General features: G+C 37.6%; 1 protein-coding gene across 1 annotated transcript; it reads left to right on the top strand.

Moving 5' to 3' along the window:
* The first annotated feature begins 1,085 nt into the window (after positions 1 to 1,085).
* Positions 1,086 to 22,119, top strand: LOC145991425 (vesicle transport protein GOT1B). Its single transcript, XM_083127425.1, has 5 exons — positions 1,086 to 1,277; positions 8,690 to 8,781; positions 11,305 to 11,483; positions 15,946 to 16,027; positions 21,622 to 22,119. The coding sequence occupies exons 1-5, from the start codon at positions 1,253 to 1,255 to the stop codon at positions 21,664 to 21,666; spliced, it is 423 nt and encodes a 140-aa protein (XP_082983551.1). The 5' UTR covers positions 1,086 to 1,252; the 3' UTR covers positions 21,667 to 22,119.
* Positions 22,120 to 22,762: the final 643 nt, after the last annotated feature.

Below are 22,762 nucleotides of genomic sequence, written 5' to 3'. Positions count from 1 at the left end.
TTTGATGTTCCTAGCACTCATCAAGTATTTCGAGTAGGTAAACTTAGTTAAATTAGTACTGTACACTTTGGCTCATCTTCTGCACGCGTTTGTATGTAAAGTTCTTAATACGAAAAAATACTTTTTAGAACTATGACAACGATAACTTGCAGCCAAATTTGAACCAGAGAAATTAAAAATATCTGCAAATTACAAACTGGAATTGCGTTTTCAAAGTCTGAAACTACTATCTTACAAACTATTTCATCATTCTTCCTCCACATAAAACTTTTCAAAAAATTTTTGCATGTGGAACTTTGATCCGTACGTAAATTATTGTACAGTAAATAAATATATGAAGAAGGTTGGGAATTCTTTCGAATTTAGAGTAAGTATCAAATGCAGAGTAAAATTTTATCTAGATTGTATATTGCTTCTTTCACTTGATAACTTCAAAAATAAAGTTACATTATGGACTTAGTGTTGCCCACGGGACGAGACGGGACAGGCTTTTAAAAATTCGAGACGAGACGAGATTGACCATGTGTCATAAGACAAACGAATATTTTCGAGACGAGACAGCATTTCCACGAGGCTCCACGAGACGAGACAGGCCAAAGTCTCGTCTCGTGGGCAACACTAATTATGGTGAATGGTAAAGATTGGATTTTAAGTATATCAGTATAATTTTAATACTTTCTGATGTTATATAAAATTTGAAATTCTAATTAGAACACGGACAACCTTCTTTGTAATATATCGATCATGTTTCAGAAAAATGAATTTTTACAATACTTTTGCACGTGCAATTTTCCCCTCTTTTAAAAGTAGCGTGTTTTAATTATGTTACTAATCATTAAAGGAATACCTCAATATATCCCGAAGTATGATAATTAATATTTACCCCTCAAAGTAATGAAACACTTTCCCTCTCTGAAACTCGCATAGAAATGATAGCGGCCGTTTGCTTCTGCCAAGCCCCGAACGAACATAACCGAAGGGGCACCGAGCATAACCGATCCTCCCACATGACGTCACGCGTTCGTGCATGATCGGCAATTTTCGGATGGCGCTACCTTATAGTATATTAAGTTACCTTGCCAAATTCCATATAAATGACAATGTTTAACGTAGTAGTAGAACAAGATGGAAGTGACGTGGAAGACGTAGCTACCGGCAAAACCAAAAATTATTAATGAAACCTAGGATAAAATATTGAACATATGCATTTTTTGATTTCAGGTAGTTCATAACGAATTGGTGAATCCAGAAAATGTTTGAAATTACAGATATACAAAGTAAGTATGTTTGTGTCGTCTAGTGTAGCTTTTTCATGCTAAATGTGATAGTCAGTTGTTTATGGAGTTTATCATGACCCATATGTGCTTAGAATAGACAGACGTTCATAGTGGCCGAGTAGATACAGTTTTTAACATTTTCGGCGCCATACTTTTTAATACTCGAGCAAATAATAAATTCAGATAATTTTATGGGATATTAGTTACCCCTTACTCAGTACTTTTGTCAGCCCTCCCAGTGTTCAGTATCTACTTTTCACAGTCTTTTATTTACTACATTCCTTCCAAAAACTGAGGAAAAGAGCACAAAAATCAACACAGTCCAGTGATATCGAATTTCTGTCCTGACAAAAACTTGAGTTCTTCGTTTTGTACGAGCATGGTTTGCACAATATTGGAGTGAAGTACATGATTGTCCTCCCCTCGAATTTTAAAATTGTTTTCCTTGTTTTAATATTTAATCTTAATCTGTATTGTGATATTGTCATGTCTACCGTTAGGTACTACTTTACTATACCGGAGACACCTATTAATGATTTATTTCGCAATTTTTTACATTGCTAACATACTATTCTGCATTGCGGAACATTTCTTTAGGTGAAATAATGGAGATCTAACGAAAATAATGTATGTTTCATACATACAATAGCCCCACGAACCATCATGGGGACGAGGTATGCCTACTAGGTTAGGTCTGTTAGGTTAAGTTCCATTAGCACTCCTTTGGTTCAATTTAGCATATACTAACAACATCGGAATTACAAATTCCACGGCATCTTCCACACCCGGCAACAACTTCATGACGCATCCTCGACGCGTCATCTTGTAGCAGCAGCAATAGTGCGTATTGTGCTCTCGTGCAGAAAGCAAATGGCGGCAGCAGCAATAGCGCGTCGGAAATAGATTTTCGTAGAAAACCACATGCATTCGCATTAAAATGGATCGAAACTACATTCCCGAACATCAACAACGCTACAATAACAAACATTGCTAACATACTATTCTGCATTGCGGAACATTTCTTTAGGTTAAATAATGAATTTCGAACGAAAATAATGTATATTTCTTACATTAACGAGTACTTACTGTTGTTCCTTATTTCCAAGAAACCATCCACGGGTAGCCCCAAAAACCATTGACGTTAGCCCAAAAATTCACGATAGCTCCACGAACCATCACGGGGACGAGGTATGCCTACTAGGTTAGGTTAGGCCTGTTAGGTTAGGTTCCATTAGCACTCCTTTCGTTCAATTTAGCATATACGGACAATACGAGAGCGTATTGTGCTCTCGTGCAGAAAGCAAATGGCTGCAGCAGCAATAGTGCGTCGGAAATAGATTTTCGTAGAAAACCACATGCATTCGCATTAAAATGGATCAAAACTACATTCCCGAACATCAACAACGCTACAGAAAATTATTTGCGTAAGTACTTTCTCCAGTAAATTTGAAGAAATCCGTCTCCTGTATAGTAAAGTGTTACCCACCGTTACTCTTGCGACCATTCAGAGAATATTATCACAGAAGTCATAAAATTTACCTACAAGTGGTCGTGCAGGTCATCATGACTTTTGTTTCTTTACCAATCCATTAGGGGTAAGTGGCTCATACTCCCAGTAGCTTCTTATGTCCTCCTGCCCGGTGATATTCGGTTTGCGTTCACATTTCGGCAGGAAAGGTGGTATGTGGGTTGCTGTGACACACGGCGACCATTTACATTTGTGCCAGTATACAGTGCTGGACATATGAAAAAAAACTAATTATCACCTATTTCAAACAGAAGTGTACTATATTTCTTTCCTTATGATGTTACTAATCAAAAAACTCTCATTCTTTTGTTTTTTTCCTAAAGATATACTTATTATTTGAGACACACGCAGAAATAGTGCCTTTATTCCACATGTATTTATAAATATTACTAAGAACACAAACATGTTAGTAAATATAATATGTGGTAAACTTTCCGTATCCGGAAAATGGATTTTTTAAAATTTACAGGAGAAATTACTTACCGAATGCAGTTTCTTTAGACTTGTTGAAGTTCGGGAATGTAGTTTTGATCCATTTTTATGCAAAATCATGTGTTTATCTGCGAAAATATCTCTCCAACACGTTATTGCTGCTGCCGCCATTTGCTTTCTGCAAGTGAGCACAATGTTCTGTGTGTTATGTGACGTAACCCCCAGTAAGTGTTTCAAACTTTGCCGTGTTTTCACTATAACATGACGTGTCTAGTATTTTTTGAGCTGCTATTCAAGTAGCTAAAAAGAAAAAAAAACATGTGCAATTGATAATGTTACCAAACTTAGCACTCCTAACATAACAATGTAAAATTACAAAGACCAATAAATCTAAAGATGGCTTCACATCTATTTTTGTTTTATAAGTTTTGAGTCCTTTTTGTGTGCTCTACTTTATTTAATAATCCATTTTAATGTAAAATAAATGATATTTATTGGAAATTTAATGACTCCTGTCATTAATATTTTGTGTTCATGAAGTTGTAGGTAATGTCCCATCTGGTGTTGTTTTGGGCTTTAAAGTTACTTTACCGTAACACATCTCCACAAGCTAAAAGCAACAGAAAACATACATAAACGACATAATCTTCCCTAGCTGTCCACAATTGTTCAATTTATAGCAGGGGTACATGGGGTCGAGGGTACTGATTTTACATATTGCATTATGTAGTGCACTAAATTTTATAGGAGAATGTAGATATAGTATTACCACAAAGTTAGTTTTCAGTGTTGCAAATACACTGGATAAGGAGCAGGAGCAATATTTGCCAATTGTATTGTATCAGTTGCAAATTTCACTGAACGCACATTTGTTACACAGTCAGTATTACCATATTTTGAGCAGCATCGAAATGTTCTACACAAATCTGTGATATTGATATTCGGTATTTTAGTGGCAACATTTAGACCTGTATAACTTCTAAAGCATGGAACTTTAATGCATGTTTCTGTTACCAGTTTCTTCTTTTCAAATGCAGATTTGAAATATTGTAATGTAATGAATCAATCAATACATGGTGCATTTAAAAATAAATGACTTTGTTCTGAAGTGGCAACACATTTACATTACTATCCTCGCATAGTTATGTCCTTACCAAAACAACAGGGTTTGAATTTTTTTTAATTTTTCTTGTTTCAAATTTTTTTTTTTAATGGGACACTATGTTAAGTGCTTAGGAATATATTTACAAACATGTTAAGGGGGCAGTAGGACCCTGAAACGTTGTTCCAAAAAAAGCTTCATACTCACTCACTTAAGTAGTGTAAAACTTAACATAATACAATTTAACATTGTTTATTTTATTTTATTATGTTATACTTGTTATTCTACAAACAGTAAGCTAATAAACATTTAGTTAAACAGTTTCCTCTCCAAAAAGTAACTCAAAGTAACAGTATTTATTACTCAATAATTACAAAATTTGAAAGTGTAATACCAATGGGATCCAGAGTTATGTAAGATTAAGGTTATGTTCAGTTATGTAATGCATGATAACATAGTTTGATAAAGTCTACCAAAAAAGAAAATTAAATGTAAACACAATATTTTTCAACCCAGCAGTGATCAGAATGCTACATTTTAAAAGTAGCTTTGCTACAGCTACTCTTCCAAAAGTGAACATAGTACATTTACCAAAAATTAGCTCGCTACGCTACTCCTGGTCGCTACTCGCTACTTCTTCATAAAAAACTTGAAATGACCATGTGGCAGGCCCGCACTCAAGTGAGGGGTCATGCCATCCACCTTCCTCGAGCTATGAAACATTTTAATTTGAACCTATAAAAACCTACGAAAATAACGTTGACAATTTTTCAAATTTTGCAATAATTTCGATTTTGTGGTTGCATAAATGATGGATTGTTTCTGGGAAGAGACAGGTTACAGAAGTACGCAGTCTGCAATATCTGGCAAGTCTAATTTTATGACCATTGATGCAAGTCTATCGGACAGTCCATTCCTTTTAATTCATGTCCCAACTTTTTCAGTCTTGGCTGTGACACTACTTGCTATAAAGGAAGACCCTTGCGCCACTACAGATATTCTACTGTTCATGTAGGACATTCTGCAGACTACTGTGTACATTTTTAAAATCGTCCGAATTTTTTTGAGTCAAAAGCAGCTGTTTGATACTTGACAAATAGGAATCCATTGATTTGAATGGTTTCTTTGATTATATTGACTTGGTGTTTCAAGTCCACTTTATGCACAGTAAGACAGGCGCGGTTGGCTGTATAGCGCAAATGTGCAGTGAACCCCCAGTAATATACAAAATAAACAATAACAGATGTTCATAAGCGTAGAGCGGCAAATTCTCTTGTTGAGAAGGAGAAACCGCGGGCCAGAGCCACTCAGCTCCCCTCTAGTTCCGTTTCGTGCAAAGTCTCTGCTGAACCTCCGCAAGGCAACCCCTACCATGCTAAAAGCATAGGATGGCTAGCAGAAGCTCGACGCGTACATATGGCGAAAATACATGCAGTCTGATACTGGAGGAAGGTCGTCTCGTCAAAACGGACATGCACAGTTCGTAGGATCACCAGCGAACTGGAGTGAACCACGCTCTTCTCTCTTCTAGTTGTTGCCCTATGTGTTTCAATTTGAATTCATTTGGCATTCTCTTTGTATTATTTATATTTTGCAAGACTTATTAGATTAATGAAGAGGGTGTAATATATATGCAGAGGTGACCCCAAACGAAAGCTATAAGTAAAGATGGTGGGACAAATAAGATAAATATGATAAAAAACAACTTGCCTACACATTCAGAGTTTTCTTCTTTAAGATGGAAACACTTCAGGTGGAAGGAGCCGAAAAGTCAAAAATAGCGCGAGGGCGAGGAGTCTCTTATCGGACAAGACTTAAACAACCTTTTGGTCTTCTTACGTCAGACTAAATGCTTTCGTTGACATGTTAGGCTTTTTAGGTTTAGTTGTCTTAGAATATATACACTGCAATTTTTGGGTCTTTACCGTGCTTGACCAAAAATGTAGTATTTACTGTTTATTCAAGCCTAACCTAACAATGAAGGCATTTCGCACTTACGTCAGAAGACAACCAAAAAGTTGTTTGGGTTTCGTGCGATCAGTTATACTCTAGCGCGAGAGGGTGTTCGAGGGGACCTGCGCATTTGACTTTGTTACATGTTATTGTCTCCATACTTGTTAGTTTGTTTTGAAGTACGTGGCTGGTGATTGAAATATATTTGTCGTGGTGATATGTTGAGTGGAGTGAGGTGGATTGTGTATTAGAAGGAGTGTGAGAAGTTATTGCATAGAATAGAATCGAATCGCTTTGATTTAGTGATATACTTTCGAATATTTATATAAGAATTATCTTGTGTTGAAGGGGTCTTGGGTTCGATTACTGATACATACTCATTTTAGCAGGCAGAGATTTGTATTTTTTAACTGTAGGTTCAGGATCAAGTTTCTATAATATAGTCTATTTGACAGTGGTGGGACCAGAAAAGAGTTGGCAAGAGTGGAAGAGGCAAAATTGAGGCGAGAATATTTTCTGAATTCTGAGATACCCCTAAATACAATACCATACGAAAATCTTAAATTAAAATGATCACCCCCCTTACCCACACACTCCTTGGTGTTGTCACTGTTATCTGAACATAAAGCAAATTAACTTTGTCAGTAATCTACCGGCCAAAATTTGATAATTTTCCCAGTACTACCTCTACGAACCAAAGCGTGTAGTGTCTTAAAAGGTTTAGATAAGTCCACTTTGCAGAATTTTGGTGAACCCCCAGGAAAATTATGCATGGTCCGCGGCTGCAGTAAGGCTAATCGGGACTGGACCTACACTTTAAAGTGGGATTTGAACCACTATGTGCCTCCACTGGGTATTGAACCCGGGATCCTTTGATTACAAGGCGACAACGCTACCACTGCACCATCGGGGAGGCCCCATTTATATTAATAGAGCTGCAGTTGAGATACATTACAATGTCACTAATTGTTCACATTAATTTGTATACTTTTTACATTATGGAACAAAGATTCCTCAATGGCTGCAATGCAAAACCAACCATATAAGGGGGTCATTTAGCTCCACCCAAACTGCAAGGTCTGGTCCCTTTCTTTTCTGAGTTACATTCATCCTCATCTTCATGATTAGCGATAGTTACAGAAAAGCGACGTACTGAGCACATTGATTGCTGGCACTATTGCTTTGCCATTGTAGTGGGGAATGGATCGCTCGCTCTTGCACTGCAAATTGTGTTTTACACAGGCACCTAGCCAGGGAACATAAATAAAGTTATAACTACAGTAACAATTGCATTCCATCAAAAAAGGTTTAGTGTTTAATAGAAGAACCAGGTTATATTTTTATATTCTACCATTTAATTAAAAGAATAAATGGATCCACAGATTCCAAAGTTTTCTTTGTGAAAGGTCACCACTAACTGTTAAAACCTTTTTTTGAACGATTGTGTAAAAGCTAATAACAAAATGCAATAACTATTATTTTCAGTACACTAACGGTACAAAATATATGAAAGATAATGGACACAATTGTGTTAGATATTCACTGATACGGTGGATCGAGTAGCAGTCTCACCATTTATGTAATAATAGCAATACATTTGGATTGAAATTTGTATATTTTTAATAACTTATAATAGTTATTATTGTAAAAATAACAATAAATATTATTGTCATTTCTATTTGTACTAATCAAGTTTAATCTATGGCCTGACCCCCTCTACAAATATTTCTGGTGACACTCGTGCTGATAAGCGGTGAGCCCCCCCCCCCCCCCCCCCCCCCGAAATAAAATTCTGGCTATGGGCCTGGTTTTACATAATAAATAATGACATTTTGCTGTCTCTTACACCATGAATATCCACAGGATTTTTTCCGGAGCTGTCGCAAACAAGGCATGTTGAGCAATGCAGCTCAAAGAAACATAGCTGTTAGCCTGAATATATTCATATATGTCTGTTAGTTATCTGGATATTAGAAATATTAAGATATTATTGAAATAAATTATGTAAATATCTATAATGGACGATATTGAGATATTTATAATCTAGATTATCTGTATTTCCATGTCATACACTTTGTCTTATGAACCTCCTGCAAAAGTAAGCGCTATTCTCAATTTTTTTTTACGCTGTTGCCACGTTGAAAATTTACGTCAAAATTCTGAGAAGAAATGTAGCCGTAGCGAAATTTTTGCTCCAACTACATGAATTTTGTAGCTTCGCTACAGCTACAATTTTCAAAATGTAGCGCCGCTACACCTACAAATTTTATAGCTAGCTACAGTAGCGTGCTACTTCCGACCACTGCTAATCAGTAAACTCAATATAACTGTTATGTTCCTTTTAAACTTGACTGTATATGCAGAAGGCTAATTTGTAAATAACTTTTATATTTTCAGAAATTGGAGTTGGTCTAGCAGCGTTTGGTATTGCATTCCTCTTCCTAGGCGTTCTGCTTATATTTGATAAAGGTTTATTAGCCATTGGAAATGTAAGTATATTAAGAAGACTTGGATCATAAGTTATGTTTTAGTTAGCAGTAGTAAAACATACTTTGTACTTTTCTTTTTTCCCTTTTTCCTTAATATATTTGGTCTAGGAATTAATTCGTGCGCCTGGACAAGAGATGGCGTAACGAGCGTATCGTCCCACAATTCCGTGTATCCACACATGCGTTGAAAACTCCTGTCAGCGTACATCATTCGTAGTATAGGGCAGTTGATTGACGTGTCAACAACAGCATTTTGTAGTCAACATGGCACAGTTCGTGCCAGATAAAGTGTTTTTGCGGGGTGTTCTGCTTCATTACTTTAACATGCAGAAAAGTGCTACCGAAAGTCATCGTATTTTGGTGGAAGTGTATGGTGACCATGCGCTAGCTGAGCGAACGTGTCAGAAGTGGTTTGCACGGTTTAGAAGTGGTGATTTCGGCCTGGAAGACCAAGAGCGACCTGGACAGCCAAAAAAATTTGAAGACGAAGAATTGAGAGCATTGCTCGATCAGGATTCGTGTCAAACGCAGGAAGAACTTGCAGAAGCATTAGGCGTTGATTAAACAACATTTTCCAAACGCCTCAAAGCCATGGGAATGATTCAAAAGATGTCACATTGGGTTTCACATGAATTGAAAGACAGAGACGTTGAAAGACGAAAAACCATTTGCGAATTGCTGCTTCAAAGACAGAAAAGAAAGGGGTTTTTGCATTGCATTGTTACTGGCGATGAGAAGTGGATCCATTACGAGAACCCGAAACGAAAAAAGGCCTGGGTGAAGCCAGGTGAACCAGGTCCATCACAACCGAAACGAGATATTCACTGTGTAAAGGTTATGCTGTGCATATGGTGGGATATGAAAGGTGTGGTGTACTATGAGCTGCTGCAACCGGGTGAAACTATTAGTGGAGTACGTTATCGACGACAATTAATGCGTTTGAAGCAAGCTCTGGCCAGGAAACGACCAGAATGGGAATACAGACATGATGAACTTATTTTTCAACATGATAACGCTCGCCCACATGTCGCAAAACCGGTCAAAACCTATTTAGAAAATGTCGGATGGGAAGTTTTACCCCACCCGTCGTATTCACCAGACGTTGCTCCTTCGGACTACTACTTGTTCGATTGCATGAATAACGATTTGATTGGACAGCGGTTCACTTCTTCAGAAGATATCGAAAAATGGGTCTCTGACTGGATCGCTTCAAAGGATGAGGACTTCTTTCGCCACGGAATGCGTAACTTGCCTGACAGATGGGCGAAAGTGGTGGCTTGCGATGGACAATATTTTTCTTAAGGTATTTGTGTATTTTGTGTTTGAACTACAGCTTCAATGTGTGCGTAACAACCGCACGAATTAATTCCTAGACCAAATAATTTACTTGAAAGTTTCTAGGCAAAAGTCACTGACAAGCACCTGGAGTTTCTGCAGATTTTTGAGTCTACCTCAATTCTTTCTCAGTAGATGGGAAGAGTATATCTTCAACATTATCAATTTTTAACTTTACTTGAGCACAAGTTGCATACCTCGATTATGTATAATTAAGTTTTTAACCGTGGCAAAACTTTAGTTCAACAGTTATCAGAAACATGTCAGCAGCTTTGCCATTAATTTTAAGTCTGGTTTCTTTTTGTCTTGAAGACAATTTTGCGTGACGAGTGAAAAAATGTATAAATTAAACTTTTTTTATTGTTTGTTTGCTAAATGGATAAAGAATGTTAAAATTTATATTAAAGTTGAGCCACATGGTTTAAATTTTTTGTCTTGTCTTACACACAAGGACAATTTCTTGGTTTGTTTTAATATTTAATTTGATTATGTATTTTTTTTACATACTTTATTTCAGTAATGTAATAAAAACATGTGTAATTATATATGAAAGCTCTTCTCTCAAGTCACTTTGAGTTTATTTGATAGGAACACTAACATATTAAACAAAACATAAGTAAAAATAAATAAAAGGGAACAGTAACAGTTTTCACTTATTCATGGTGCAACTTGTAGCAGTAGGTTTTTATTCTTTCAGTTTACACTTCAATTCTCACACACTCAAATCTAATATCTTACTCATATTTGCTCACCAACTTAGGCAGGTGCTAATTTTTGTTGCTCCTAGCATTGTATTTATGCTTCTATGTGTACCTGTTACTATTTGTATGTTTTAAGTATGTTAGGATTGTTAGGTTGAGTTGTTTTATGTACTATTTACATATCCTGCATGTGTATACAGCATTTTCCATGTACCTAATTGCACCTTTCATCCTTGTGTACAGTCACGATCGCTTCTATATTGTAACAAATCCATTTACTTTCAGTACCCATACTTTCTGGGTTCAATGCAACCCAGAATTATCTGTGACTACAACTTGCCAAAATCATTTCACAATTGCAACCACAACCTAGAATATAAAACAGTATTTTTTATATATGGGACAAAATCTGTGCAGCATTTAACTGTGCATAATGTATCCCTCTTGAGTTAATGCCAGTTTTTTTTTCTTAAAATGCTTCTTACAGATTCTCTTCATATCAGGACTAGCATGTGTCATAGGTCTAGAACGAACGTTCAGATTCTTTTTCCAAAAACACAAAGCCAGGGCCTCGGCTGCATTCTTTGGAGGTGTTGTGGTTGTCTTACTAGGATGGCCTGTAGTAGGAATGATAATTGAGACGTATGGCTTTATTTTATTATTCAGGTAAGAGTTGAGCATGGATTAGCATACCAAACGTAGTGAAATCTCTGATAAGGCATGGGTGTATCTCCTTTCATTTACTTCATCCTTTCAGTTAACATCCGAGATAATACTATAGCACCTTAGATCCTGTAGAGCAACCACAAGGAAAAGAACCTTCAGCCAAAAGTCTCCACGCACCTTCCCCTCCAGCAGGAGTACGATGCACAAGAGTTGCAAATCTGCTCAGGCTCTTTTGCCTGTGGCTCCACTATAGTAGCATTTGGTATTGTCAAGGATCAACCCTAGGACATGATCATATGGGTTCAACATTAACCTTAAAAAACACAGTACTGTACACAGTGGCGGAGCGTGACCTTTCCAACAGTGTAAGCCTATCATGATGAAGGTTATTTCCCGTTGTGCTTATTTTTGGGCTGACATGGTTAGTGATTTATCCACACACATCGACCCCCCCCCCATTTTTTCAGAAAAGTTCCCTGGAATTTTCCACCAAATTAAAAATTCTGGATAAATCTCTGGGATTGATGTTTTCTTTGCTAGGCTGTGTATCTCCTACATTTCAACTGATAATTAAGTCAGTCTTATTCCTATCGCAATGAGTAACGTAATGATAAAAAATATGCAAAGTTAGATAAAATGAATAATAATAATAATAAACGAAAACAGAAGGAAACAGAAAAGTGCAGAATACTTTTTACAACCGCATAACAAAGTATCAGCTTCGTACCCTGAATCACAAAATCGGCGCACTTTATTTTTCGTTTCTGTTGCTATGCCTGCTAGAGAAGGAAGGGGTGGGCCTACCTACATCCACAAGTTTCTTCTTGGCAGCAAAATCCTTGCTGGATAACGGCGTCTGCACCAAGTTCTCCACCCCACCGCACAATCACACTCGTTTTATTCCATAATGCACTTCACTATCACACAACAGCACAGGGCCGACAGTCCACTTTGAATAGATGGAATTCGCAAAAGCAATTCGTGATTAAAATTAACCGATATGCCATCTGGTGGGATTTTCAGGAAGTACTCTAAGTAGGATACGTTGTATTGAAGTCGTTTAAAGTATGGGGAATATGCGAGAGCCTAAGGTGTACTGTTCACGTTTTTTTTTGCTCTAAATCGTTTTATGGGTCAGAACAAATTAAAAGTTTTCATGTGTTTCACCCCATGGAATCAACAAAATGAAATTTGTTAATAAATCAGAGAAAACGTAATTGACAGAAGATTAGTATGGGGGATATAACACTGTAATTCGGCAAGGAAATTACGAAGAATGCACGAGTCTGCTTACTTTATTTTTCGAGAGATAAATATATATTACCATGAAAGTAAAGTTTTAAATTGTACTTTATAAATAAAGGTTTATTTTTCTTTTTCGAAAAATCATGAAGCTTCTTACCCAATGCGTCCATGTATTACCGGTATTACGTATGTGTGTGAAATTGGGAACAGGTGCAAGTCGATTAAGAGAGAAGATGAAAATAGTTTGAGAATGAATTAATGTCGAATATAATTAGAAAAAAAAGTGGACATGCTAATGTTACTGATTCATTCAGTACGATGTCCTTTTTCAGTGAGTATAGCCTGGTCATGAAATCGTGAATATTATTATTAAACCAGCCTTTCTCTTTCGAGAAAGAACTGCAACGATATGTTCGCAATTTCCTCCTGTCCCAGCTTTTCAAGTACAGGTCAATTTCAATTCCTTTATTTTCAAATAATTTCCGAGAACCCCAGTTACAACATGATGTGCAGATGATACAGCACTGCTTTGGACAATCAGTCCGTATACATAGTTTGGTCTGCATTTTCAGTGTTATTTTTGCCTATGATAATTAAATGTTTCGTTCTCAGTACAGCTTCACGTTTGTTAGAGTACCTGGAATTCACATCGCATTCGCAATATTTAAAAATAATGCGTAATTTAAACGTTTTCTACCATACCAGTCATTACAACACGCTGCTATTTTGTACTACTGCTGAATGTTTTGATTTTTTGATTTGATTTAGTTTATTTTACTTCGCGTTTTGTGCCTCTTGGCTAATTTGCGAAGATGGGGATGAGTGATGAAATTGATGAATGGACATTCACAAACAACCAAGCCTGACCGGGATTCGAACCCGGGACCCTTGGCGTCGCAGCGCGATGTGCTAACCACTCGGCCACAGGGTCGGGCCTACTGCTGAATGTAAACAAAGAGTTATCCTACTTAGAGCGGCCATATTCGAAGCGACACTAGCGCTCAGGTGGTAATTTTAATTGCGAATACCTCGATAACAAGAACGGGGAAACAAAAAGAAACCAGATCCAAAATTGGTCACTGCTCAAAGCAGTGATCTTTCGGACTGTCAGGTGAATATCCCTTTCGGATATAAAAAAATTCCCTCTCTTGCCTTAAAATTCTCTATATTTAGTAAAAAAAAAATACAATATTAATTATAAAAGAAATGCTCACTAATTGTAGGGACATATCCAGAAATTTCTATCAAAGGACTTGTAAGTGCTTTCTTAGGATAATGTAAAAGGAAATCTAGCACCTAAAAGATCATAAACAGGCTTTTCGAACACTGTTCGAAGAGTGTTTGAATCACGGACTACGTAATTAATAATATTTTGTTCACATTTGACATGAGATTTGTAAAATTGGTTCAATTTTCAGCTTTCATTAACATTTATTTATTTATTTATTTTTGCACTTTTTAGCTCAATTATTACCAGCTGAGTTCATACATAAACTGAAAACAGAGATCTTAATATTTCTGATGTTTATGCTCTCCTATAAGCTAAAAACAGAAACGAGAATTTAGCACATCAATGTGTATCTAGTTTTCCCGTATCCCGCTCATTTTTAGGTTTCTCCTTTTTCCCCTTCCTGTTAGTTCCCTGTTCCTGGAAAAAACTTCCTTGAAGCACCGCCGGCTCAAATTTCCTTTGCAGTCAACCATTCATACCCGACAACGCTGGAGCCCCTCTTTTTTCAGAACCTGTGTCTCGCTGGCACGTATTCAGTGAAGCCAACCCAAGCATAATGGTGCTAAATTTCGCACAAGTTTAAAAAGTCGTTTGTAAGTTGGGGATATAAATAAAACAAGAGGGCCACTTTTCGTTGTGGTTGAATTATCTCAAATTTTCACATATAACGTCGAACCCATCCCGTTGGTTGAACCATTCGAATTTATATTTTTGTTATAAATTAATATTAATAATATGAAAATCACAGAACAATTTAGTAGTATGTAGCATAATTTCGGAGTTTAAACGTCACCATGGATATACAGAAGGGGCAAGGCAAGGAGACACTTCCTGAAAAATGAATGTCAACCATTTTCACACGTACAATTTCATTTCAGTCACATCAAATTGTTAATTATTGTAAGGGCGTTGCAGAAAAATGTTAACTTCAAATTGAATTAGTATATTTTGAGAAGGGAAATAAATATACCTAGTTTACCCCAACCCGGTGGATCAGTCGGTAACGCATCTGACTACCATGCTAAAGGTCCCGGGTTCGATCCCCGGCCGGTTCAAATCCGGGAACTTTTCTAACGATGGAAGCGGCCCCGGCGCCCACCCAGCGTCGAATAACATGGGTACCTGGGGGAAACCCTGGGGGGTAAAGGCGGTCAGGGGCGTGATGCTGATCACATCACCCCCACTCATGACCGGATCAAGAAAGTGTGGGGCGTTACCCCCACACCCCCTATACGCCTTCATGGCGTGGTGCTATGCACAGGGGAGCACTTTACCTTTTTACTTTACCTCCCTGGTGGAAAGAAATACTGCGGATGTCCATGAACAACACTTTTTATAAACATGAGGTTTGCAACGCTGCTGTAATCCTGTGGCCGTAGGTTTACAAACCTAGGGTTTGGCCCACTCTTCTCCCTATATTCCTTGCTCTTCTTCATCCAGATAGGATAGGCACTGCTCCTTCGCGGTCAGAAATTTGTAAGGCAACATTCAGACGGCTTACAACTTTCCGCAAGCAGAAGGCGGGAGTTCCCATGTGCCCCTTGGTGCTGAAGTGTTGCAATCTAACAAACAGGATCTCGAAGAGTGGTATCGGGCGGAGTTGAACTTTGAAGTTTTTACTAATTTTGCCATATAATTACATACATTTTACTAGTTCCTACTTTCAGTTATATTTTGCTGCTGCTACAGAGTTGTGATGACATTTCTTACTTCATACACATAAATATATATATACACACAAACTACTGTATCTATGTTGCTTGTTGAGCTTTGTTGGAACCAATTTATTGCAAGGCCTGTTGCAATCATTGTCTAAGGTATACATAGGTTGCAGCTGAAACAAACAACTTTTTTTTTGTTTTTTGTCATTTTTAAGTGTTTTCCACATAGCATTATAAATTTTCTTATATATTTGAGAGATAATGTTATGCACAGATCTCTTAGTCAGAAAAAATAAACTAAATACTTTTTATGTTTTTCTTTCAGTGGATTCTTCCCAGTGGCTGTTAATTTTCTTCGAAGGGTTCCAGTGTTGGGCACAATATTGAATTTCCCAGGGATTAGAGTAGTAAGTATGAGCATGCTGGGTTCAAATCCCAGTGTAGGCATTGGCATTGTTCTTTTGTGTGTCCATTAGGGGTGTGCGGGACAGAATTTTTTTGGTCGGGACGGGAAATTTTTTTAATCCCGACATTCGGGATGGGAAAAGTTTGCAATTTCCCGACAAAGTTGGGACATTTTTGGGATGGGAAATGTTCTAAATTTCCCGAAGTTCTGAAAATCTCAAATTCTACACGTCATTTTCAACTTAAGTGATTGTTTTTGTATTTCTGGAATAAAAAGGAACAGTTTCCGATAAGTTCCAGATGCTTGCAATGCAGAAAACGTCGAGAATTAACGACTTTTTAAAATGACCATTTGGTATTTCCCAACTGCTTGGGATCCCGAAAAGTTGGGATTGGGATGGGAAATTTTTTTCCCGATCCTGGTCCCGACTTTTCAGGAGCCTGCACACCCCTAGTGTCCATTCATCAATTTCATTATATCGCTTATTATCTTCGTGACTAGCCAAAAGTGGCAGAAAAGACAAGTAAAATAAACCCAATCAATCAACAAAGACATTTTTGCTATACACAAATGAAAATATGATTATAATGCTAGTTAGCAATTGAGGACTAAAGTGATAAACGTTGTAAGTGCCAAAAGGGAAAGTGTTGGGAAATCGCATCATTCAGCACATCAGCCCGTATACGAACGTTTACACGCCCTTTGTACTACTTAGAGGGCTACCAGCCACTTTTCACGTTTACCACATTATCAAGCATGGAACATTTCACAGTTTAACGTGAAAAACGGTGTTTGAATTCTTGTGGCACTTACAGCATTTACCAATTTTAGTCTTCAATTAATGAAATGTATAATGAACTAATTTTCATCCCCTATGTATCTTGTGTTTTGGAATTTCGCAGAGTTGTCTGCTAACATGTGGTCTCCACTTCTCACATTGGATATTTTTTTATTTGGAATAGGCATTACCAGGGTTCCTGGAAAAGTTCGGGAAATAACTTAGAATTGAAGAGGTCATCGAAAAGTTAGGGAATTTTGTAAAAACATGGAAAAGGAAGAAATTTCTTTGCTTTCTTGCCAAGATTGGAAGCTGAAAACACATTTAACATTTTCCTCCAACTGATTCCTTTTTGGGGAATACAGGATTTCATATATTTTTTTTAATATTTATTTGTTATTTAATTTCAAGAGTGTGAATTAACTTTCTCATTTGATTAACATGCATAGTTAGAGATACAACACTTATTTCATATGATTAGGCACAATGAGTGAGAACCCTCCCTGATTGTTCTATTCCCATATCTTCAGGGGTGGCCTAAGTGGGAGTGGAACAAATTATTTGAAAACAGGGCAATGCAAGAGAGAATGTCAGTTTGTATTGTTCCATTCAGAAACAGAGGCTCCTTGTAACCCAGTCAAAACTAGGTAAGCACTTTGTTCCATCAATTTGCCAATTGTATAACATTATTGGCAAGAGCATTTCGGTGTAGGTTATTTTCAGGTGATCTCCCCCCCCCCTTCTTGATCTAATGTACCCAAACAGAAAACTGACTACTGTAGCCTGTCTGTTGGCAACGGAACATACCAACACTTAATAATATTTACTAATGTTCACATTGTCAAAGTCAATTAACACTCAGTTATCGGGCACTTTTGTTCTGAAACCAGGCACATGAATTATTTCTGGGAAAAGTATTTCATCATATGTTGTTCTAGATGTCGACTAGCATATCATAGAACAAACTGAGCCCCTTGCTCTTATCTGACTTTATGTACATGAGTCGACAATGCAAACTTTCAGATTATTTGTTAATATTTAAATTAGATTGTGTCCTACATGCCACAGTGGTCAATTTGTTAGGGCATCTGTCTGCCACGTGGGGGACATGGGTTCGATACTCAGATTGAGGGATCTAAGGTTGGAATTTTTCCTGCCTTGTCCCTGCATAAAGCTGCTCTGGGGCTCACCCAGCCTCAAATCAGTGGGTACCTGGGGACAACCCTGGGGTGTAAAGGCGACCAGAGCATGGTGCTGATCATATCACCTCCAAAATGGGCTAGATCGAGAATGTGTGGGGTCCTACCCCTATATCCCCTAAATGTGCCTTCATGGCACGATGCTGTATGCACAGGAAACTTTACCTTTACCTGTGTCTTACATTGTGGGACAGTGTGTAGTGCCTTTTGCTTTTTGTCTTCAAGTACAGCGAGGTTATTTCAGTGGTTTACCTCGAGCGTGTCAGCCGCTTAGCGGCTCCTTCATGCAACAGGTGCCGGCAAATTGCGTTACAGGAAGTCCGTAACAGAAACAGCTTGTTTTGTAATGTTTCCACTTTTCACAATTACAGTTACAATTACAATTGAAATAAGCACGTACCTTGTCGCAAGGATGCTGGAAAAGGTGTCCTCCCAAATACAAATATTTCTGACATCTAATCTTAGATTAGACATCGGTACTTTATCCTCAGTTGTCGCGACAGCACCGGCAGCTTATCGGGGGAGTTCTCAGCCGCGAGAGGTCACGAATGCGACACCTGTCGTCAGTGATGCCAACCGTAGGGACATGTCCCTAAGCATAGGGACTTTTCACTATATTTCGCCCGCGTAGGTACAGATTTGCCAAATGAGGGAAAACGTAGGGACATTTTTCAATCTTGAAAAATAACATTTTATTGTGCAAAGCTTACTCGCCAGTCAGTTGCACTTTCTTCGTGCTTGGTTTGGAATGAATGGATTAGCTTATCTGGATACTTTAGCGAGGAGGAGAAAAAAGTAACTAACTAACAAATCTCCATCAGAATTTTGGAACATGTTATCGGTTACCAAGAACTTTCAAGGCAAGTTCTTTTTTGAAAACATTTCCACTCTCGCGAAAATAGTGCTAACATTGCCACATTCTAACGTGGAAACGGAAAGAATATTTTCAATGTTAAGTAATACAAAAACAATAAAGAGAAATAAAATGGGACCAGAATTGTTCAAGGCTGCAGGAAATACAGCATCACCAACCAACATCTATCTCTTCACAGCAGCAGCATGTATGACTTCAAATAACATAATCAACAGTAAATGACTCAACGTTATTCATTAGGGGTGTGCGGGGATCCCGAAAAGTTGGGACCGGGATCGGGAAACATATTTCCCATCCCGATCCCGACTTCGGGAAATGACTTCCCGACTTTTCGGGATTCCGAGCAGTCGGGAAATACCGAATGGTCACTTTAAAAATTCTCGACGTTTTCTGCATTGTAAGTTTCTGGAACTTATCGGAAATTGTAAGTTTTTATTCTAGAAATGGAAAAACAATCACTTAAAGTGAAAATGACGTGTAGAATTCGAGATTTCCAGAGCTTCGGGAAATTTCGAACATTTTCCATCCCGATTGTCGGGATTTAAAAAAATTTCCATCCCTATCCCGTCCCGACCCAAAAAATTCTGTCCCGCACACCCCTATTATTCATTAAGGCAAGAATTTACAATACCGGACCCTTCTGTAATTTCTATGCTACGTCTTATACTCACGAAATAATTAGTCATGATGATTTATCTCAAGTTAACATGTTGGGGCGAGGTGAAAAAATTGTTCATTAACGGAAGTTGTAAAATAAGCTTTTCAATTCTCGCAATGATGCTCCGTACACAAGTATGGTAGCCATATTTGTTGATATGAACAATTGACGTTCGCAATTAGTTACGCTGTCTACAGCGTTGCCACACTGTTGATTTCATACTTGGAGAGCATGGATCGTGTAAGAATGGCGGAAGAGCACAGTAAAAAGTTGTTAATGTTGTACAGATTTTTAAGTGGAGTGTGCAGGAGGATGGCCGTGGGATAATTAATAAACTTATGGATTTCGGTATATTGCCCAAAGAAGGTGCTTACATGTGACAGCGACAATCACGATGTAGAAGAACATGTGGAGTGTGGACTGATTTGATTACAGGTAAGTTTGGCAACAGTGCATCGATCGTAAAATTGCAGGATACGAAAATGGCGTCTTCGATGATGAACGTTTGCCGTTAAAGTGCTACGAATTGTTTCTTTTTTTTATTGGTTCGTAATCACAATTAGCGCAAAACCATTCACGGATATCTACTACACTGACCATTTTCGGTAAGGTTAGGTTAAGTTAGGTTAGGCAAGGCAAACATAATTAAAATTTGGGGTCAAAAAACCATGCACGGGTAACCCCACAAACCATTGACGGATAGCCTCACGAACCATTCACGGGAAGGTTAGGTTAGGTTAGGATAGGCAAACATAGTTAAAATTTGGGGTCGTAGTAATATGAGGAATGTATATTTCGTTTTTTAAGTATTGGAAACACAAAATCTTTCAGTAAATAATGAGCAATCGTGCCGATCGCAGACCACTCAATTTAACTTATTTTGCAATTTCTACACGTCACCCCCAAATTTTAAATTCAAATTCGTGATTAGGAGGCCTCAATTAATGAGTGTGCGAAATATTACAAAAATCGGGGAGGGGTCCTGTATTGTAAATTCGCTCCTTCATTGATTGTGGAAGCACCGAGCAGAAAGATTTGGTAAGTAAATGTGTATATTTTATCTTCTGTTTTGAATGCTCATGAGATGGTGTTTTTTTCAGTCGCTTTACTTGGCGTAAAGACATTTGGTCAGTTGTAGGGAGATTTTGACTACGTCTTTAGGGACATTGCCGGAAAATGGTTAGCAACACTGTCGTCTACCAGACGTAGTGAGTCTAAGCTCATGTTCACTTCTTTTTGCGTTTATCAGTACGCGTGTTGTTTATACTGTGTTATTGAGTTGGTGTGCTAGTGCTTTATTGTGTGTTAATTGTTATTCATTCATTAGTTATTCCGCTAAACAAATATAGTCTTGAACAAAGAGTTTTTATGTACGATAATTACATGAAAACGAACTCTTGCAGAAAAGTGGTCAGGCAATTACGAGAGACAGGATCTCTTGAACCTAAGAAACGTGTTGTATTGCTGTTGAAGGAGGTCATTTTCAACATCTCTTATAACACAGGAGGTTAGTGATCATCATTATTATTATTACTTTTAAATATCATTTTATGCTTTCGGTTTGCTTTATGCGCCGGGATGCTGTCTTCTGTTTCTGTCAACTGAGGATAAAGTAGCGATGTCTAATCTAAGATTAGATGTCAGAAATAAGGTGCCAGAAATATTTGTATTTGGGAGGACACCTTTTCCAGCATCCTTGCAACAAGGTGCGTGCTTATTTCAATTGTAATTGTAACTGTAATTGTGAAAAGTGGAAACATTACAAAACAAGCTGTTTCTGTTACGGACTTCCTGTAAAGCAATTTGCCGGGACCTGTTGCATGAAGGCACCGCTAAGCGGCCGACATGCTCGCGGTAAACGACTGAAATAACCTGCCTGTAGTATAGTAAACTGCAAATTAAAATGTATAATAATTACAGAGAATCTTATTACTCACGGTTTCCGCTTTTAGTTTGTTTAATTTTGATGGCCGTCCACAAACTATAAACAGCTTCGCGGAAACTGTGAGTACTAAGTTTCTCTGTAATTATTTACTACCCCGTCTCTCATTTCACAAAATATGAATAACATGTATACTTCTTGCAGATCATCGACAAGCTGGCAGGTGATTCAAACAGAACAACTGTATGAGATTAGGTTTCGGATACCCATAGTTGTGATTGGGTACAAGTGTCAGCCAGGACGATTGCTGCCAAATATGTTGTACAAAGATTGGTGAGCTGTTTGTGTACCGAATGGTTGTGACTCCTGCTGCCCCGTGAAGTGTACACAGTGCTACCATGGAATATTTTGTGTGCATATTTTTCTACAAGAACCACAGGTGCATTGTTCATCGTTCTTAAGTGTTCATTCCATAGTGACAATGGAATGTTGATACTGGGCTAGTCTTGTTTCACAAGTTGTTTGATGTGTTATCATATGAATTACATATGAAGATGTAGACCAACATCTCATTATGTTGTCGTGAACAAACCCAATTTGATGGTTGCAGAGGAGGTGGGGGGTGATCACCTTGAGAGGCAGTCTTCTTTTGTACATATGTATTTTACATGGATTTAAGTTACTTGAATAAATTTATTATATATTAAATATGTGGTTTTAATCAATTTTGGGGGTGGAAATGGATTTTTGGAAGGAGAGCCCTGAAGAAGGGATAAAGACGTGTGTGTGGTTGGCTATTAGGAAAATACTTGCACAACCCATGCAACTAATTGATCACAATGTAATCTTTGTCCATGAACTTTTAAGTGTATGATAAACATTTTTCTGGAAACAGTCTTAGTGATTGTGTTTTCTATAAGTTGAGATTCTTTTTCAGTTCAATTTTGCCAACTTGTTCTGAAGCTAATCATTCAGAAATTTAAAGGCATTTATGAACTACTGTATGCACACGGGGTTCCAAAAACCATTACAGCTAAAAAAAAAAAAAAAAAAACAATGCATGAGTTGAGGTATTCTCAGTGATTTCATATGAGTCCAATAGAAACAACAGTCATTTTTAATAATGTCAAGGAACTCTAAGCCAAATAAAAGATTGAAAACTACTGCACTGTATGAATGATAGAAATTTAAATTCTATTTACATTTGTAAGACAATCAAACTTCTGAAGTATGAGTAGTTGTGAGACCTTGTTAAAGAAGCATTTGTGTGCTTTACACTATTTGGTACTTCTAACCAGAAGTTATATTTTGTGCAGTGTGTACAAAGTAAAATTATCAACTTGAC

This window comes from Lepisma saccharinum, chromosome 8 (assembly GCF_977018435.1).
Source record: "Lepisma saccharinum chromosome 8, izLepSacc3.1, whole genome shotgun sequence".
Lineage (NCBI taxonomy): Eukaryota > Metazoa > Arthropoda > Insecta > Zygentoma > Lepismatidae > Lepisma > Lepisma saccharinum.
The sequence above is the reverse complement of the archived record's forward strand: the minus strand, read 5'-3'. Positions and strand labels throughout refer to the sequence as shown.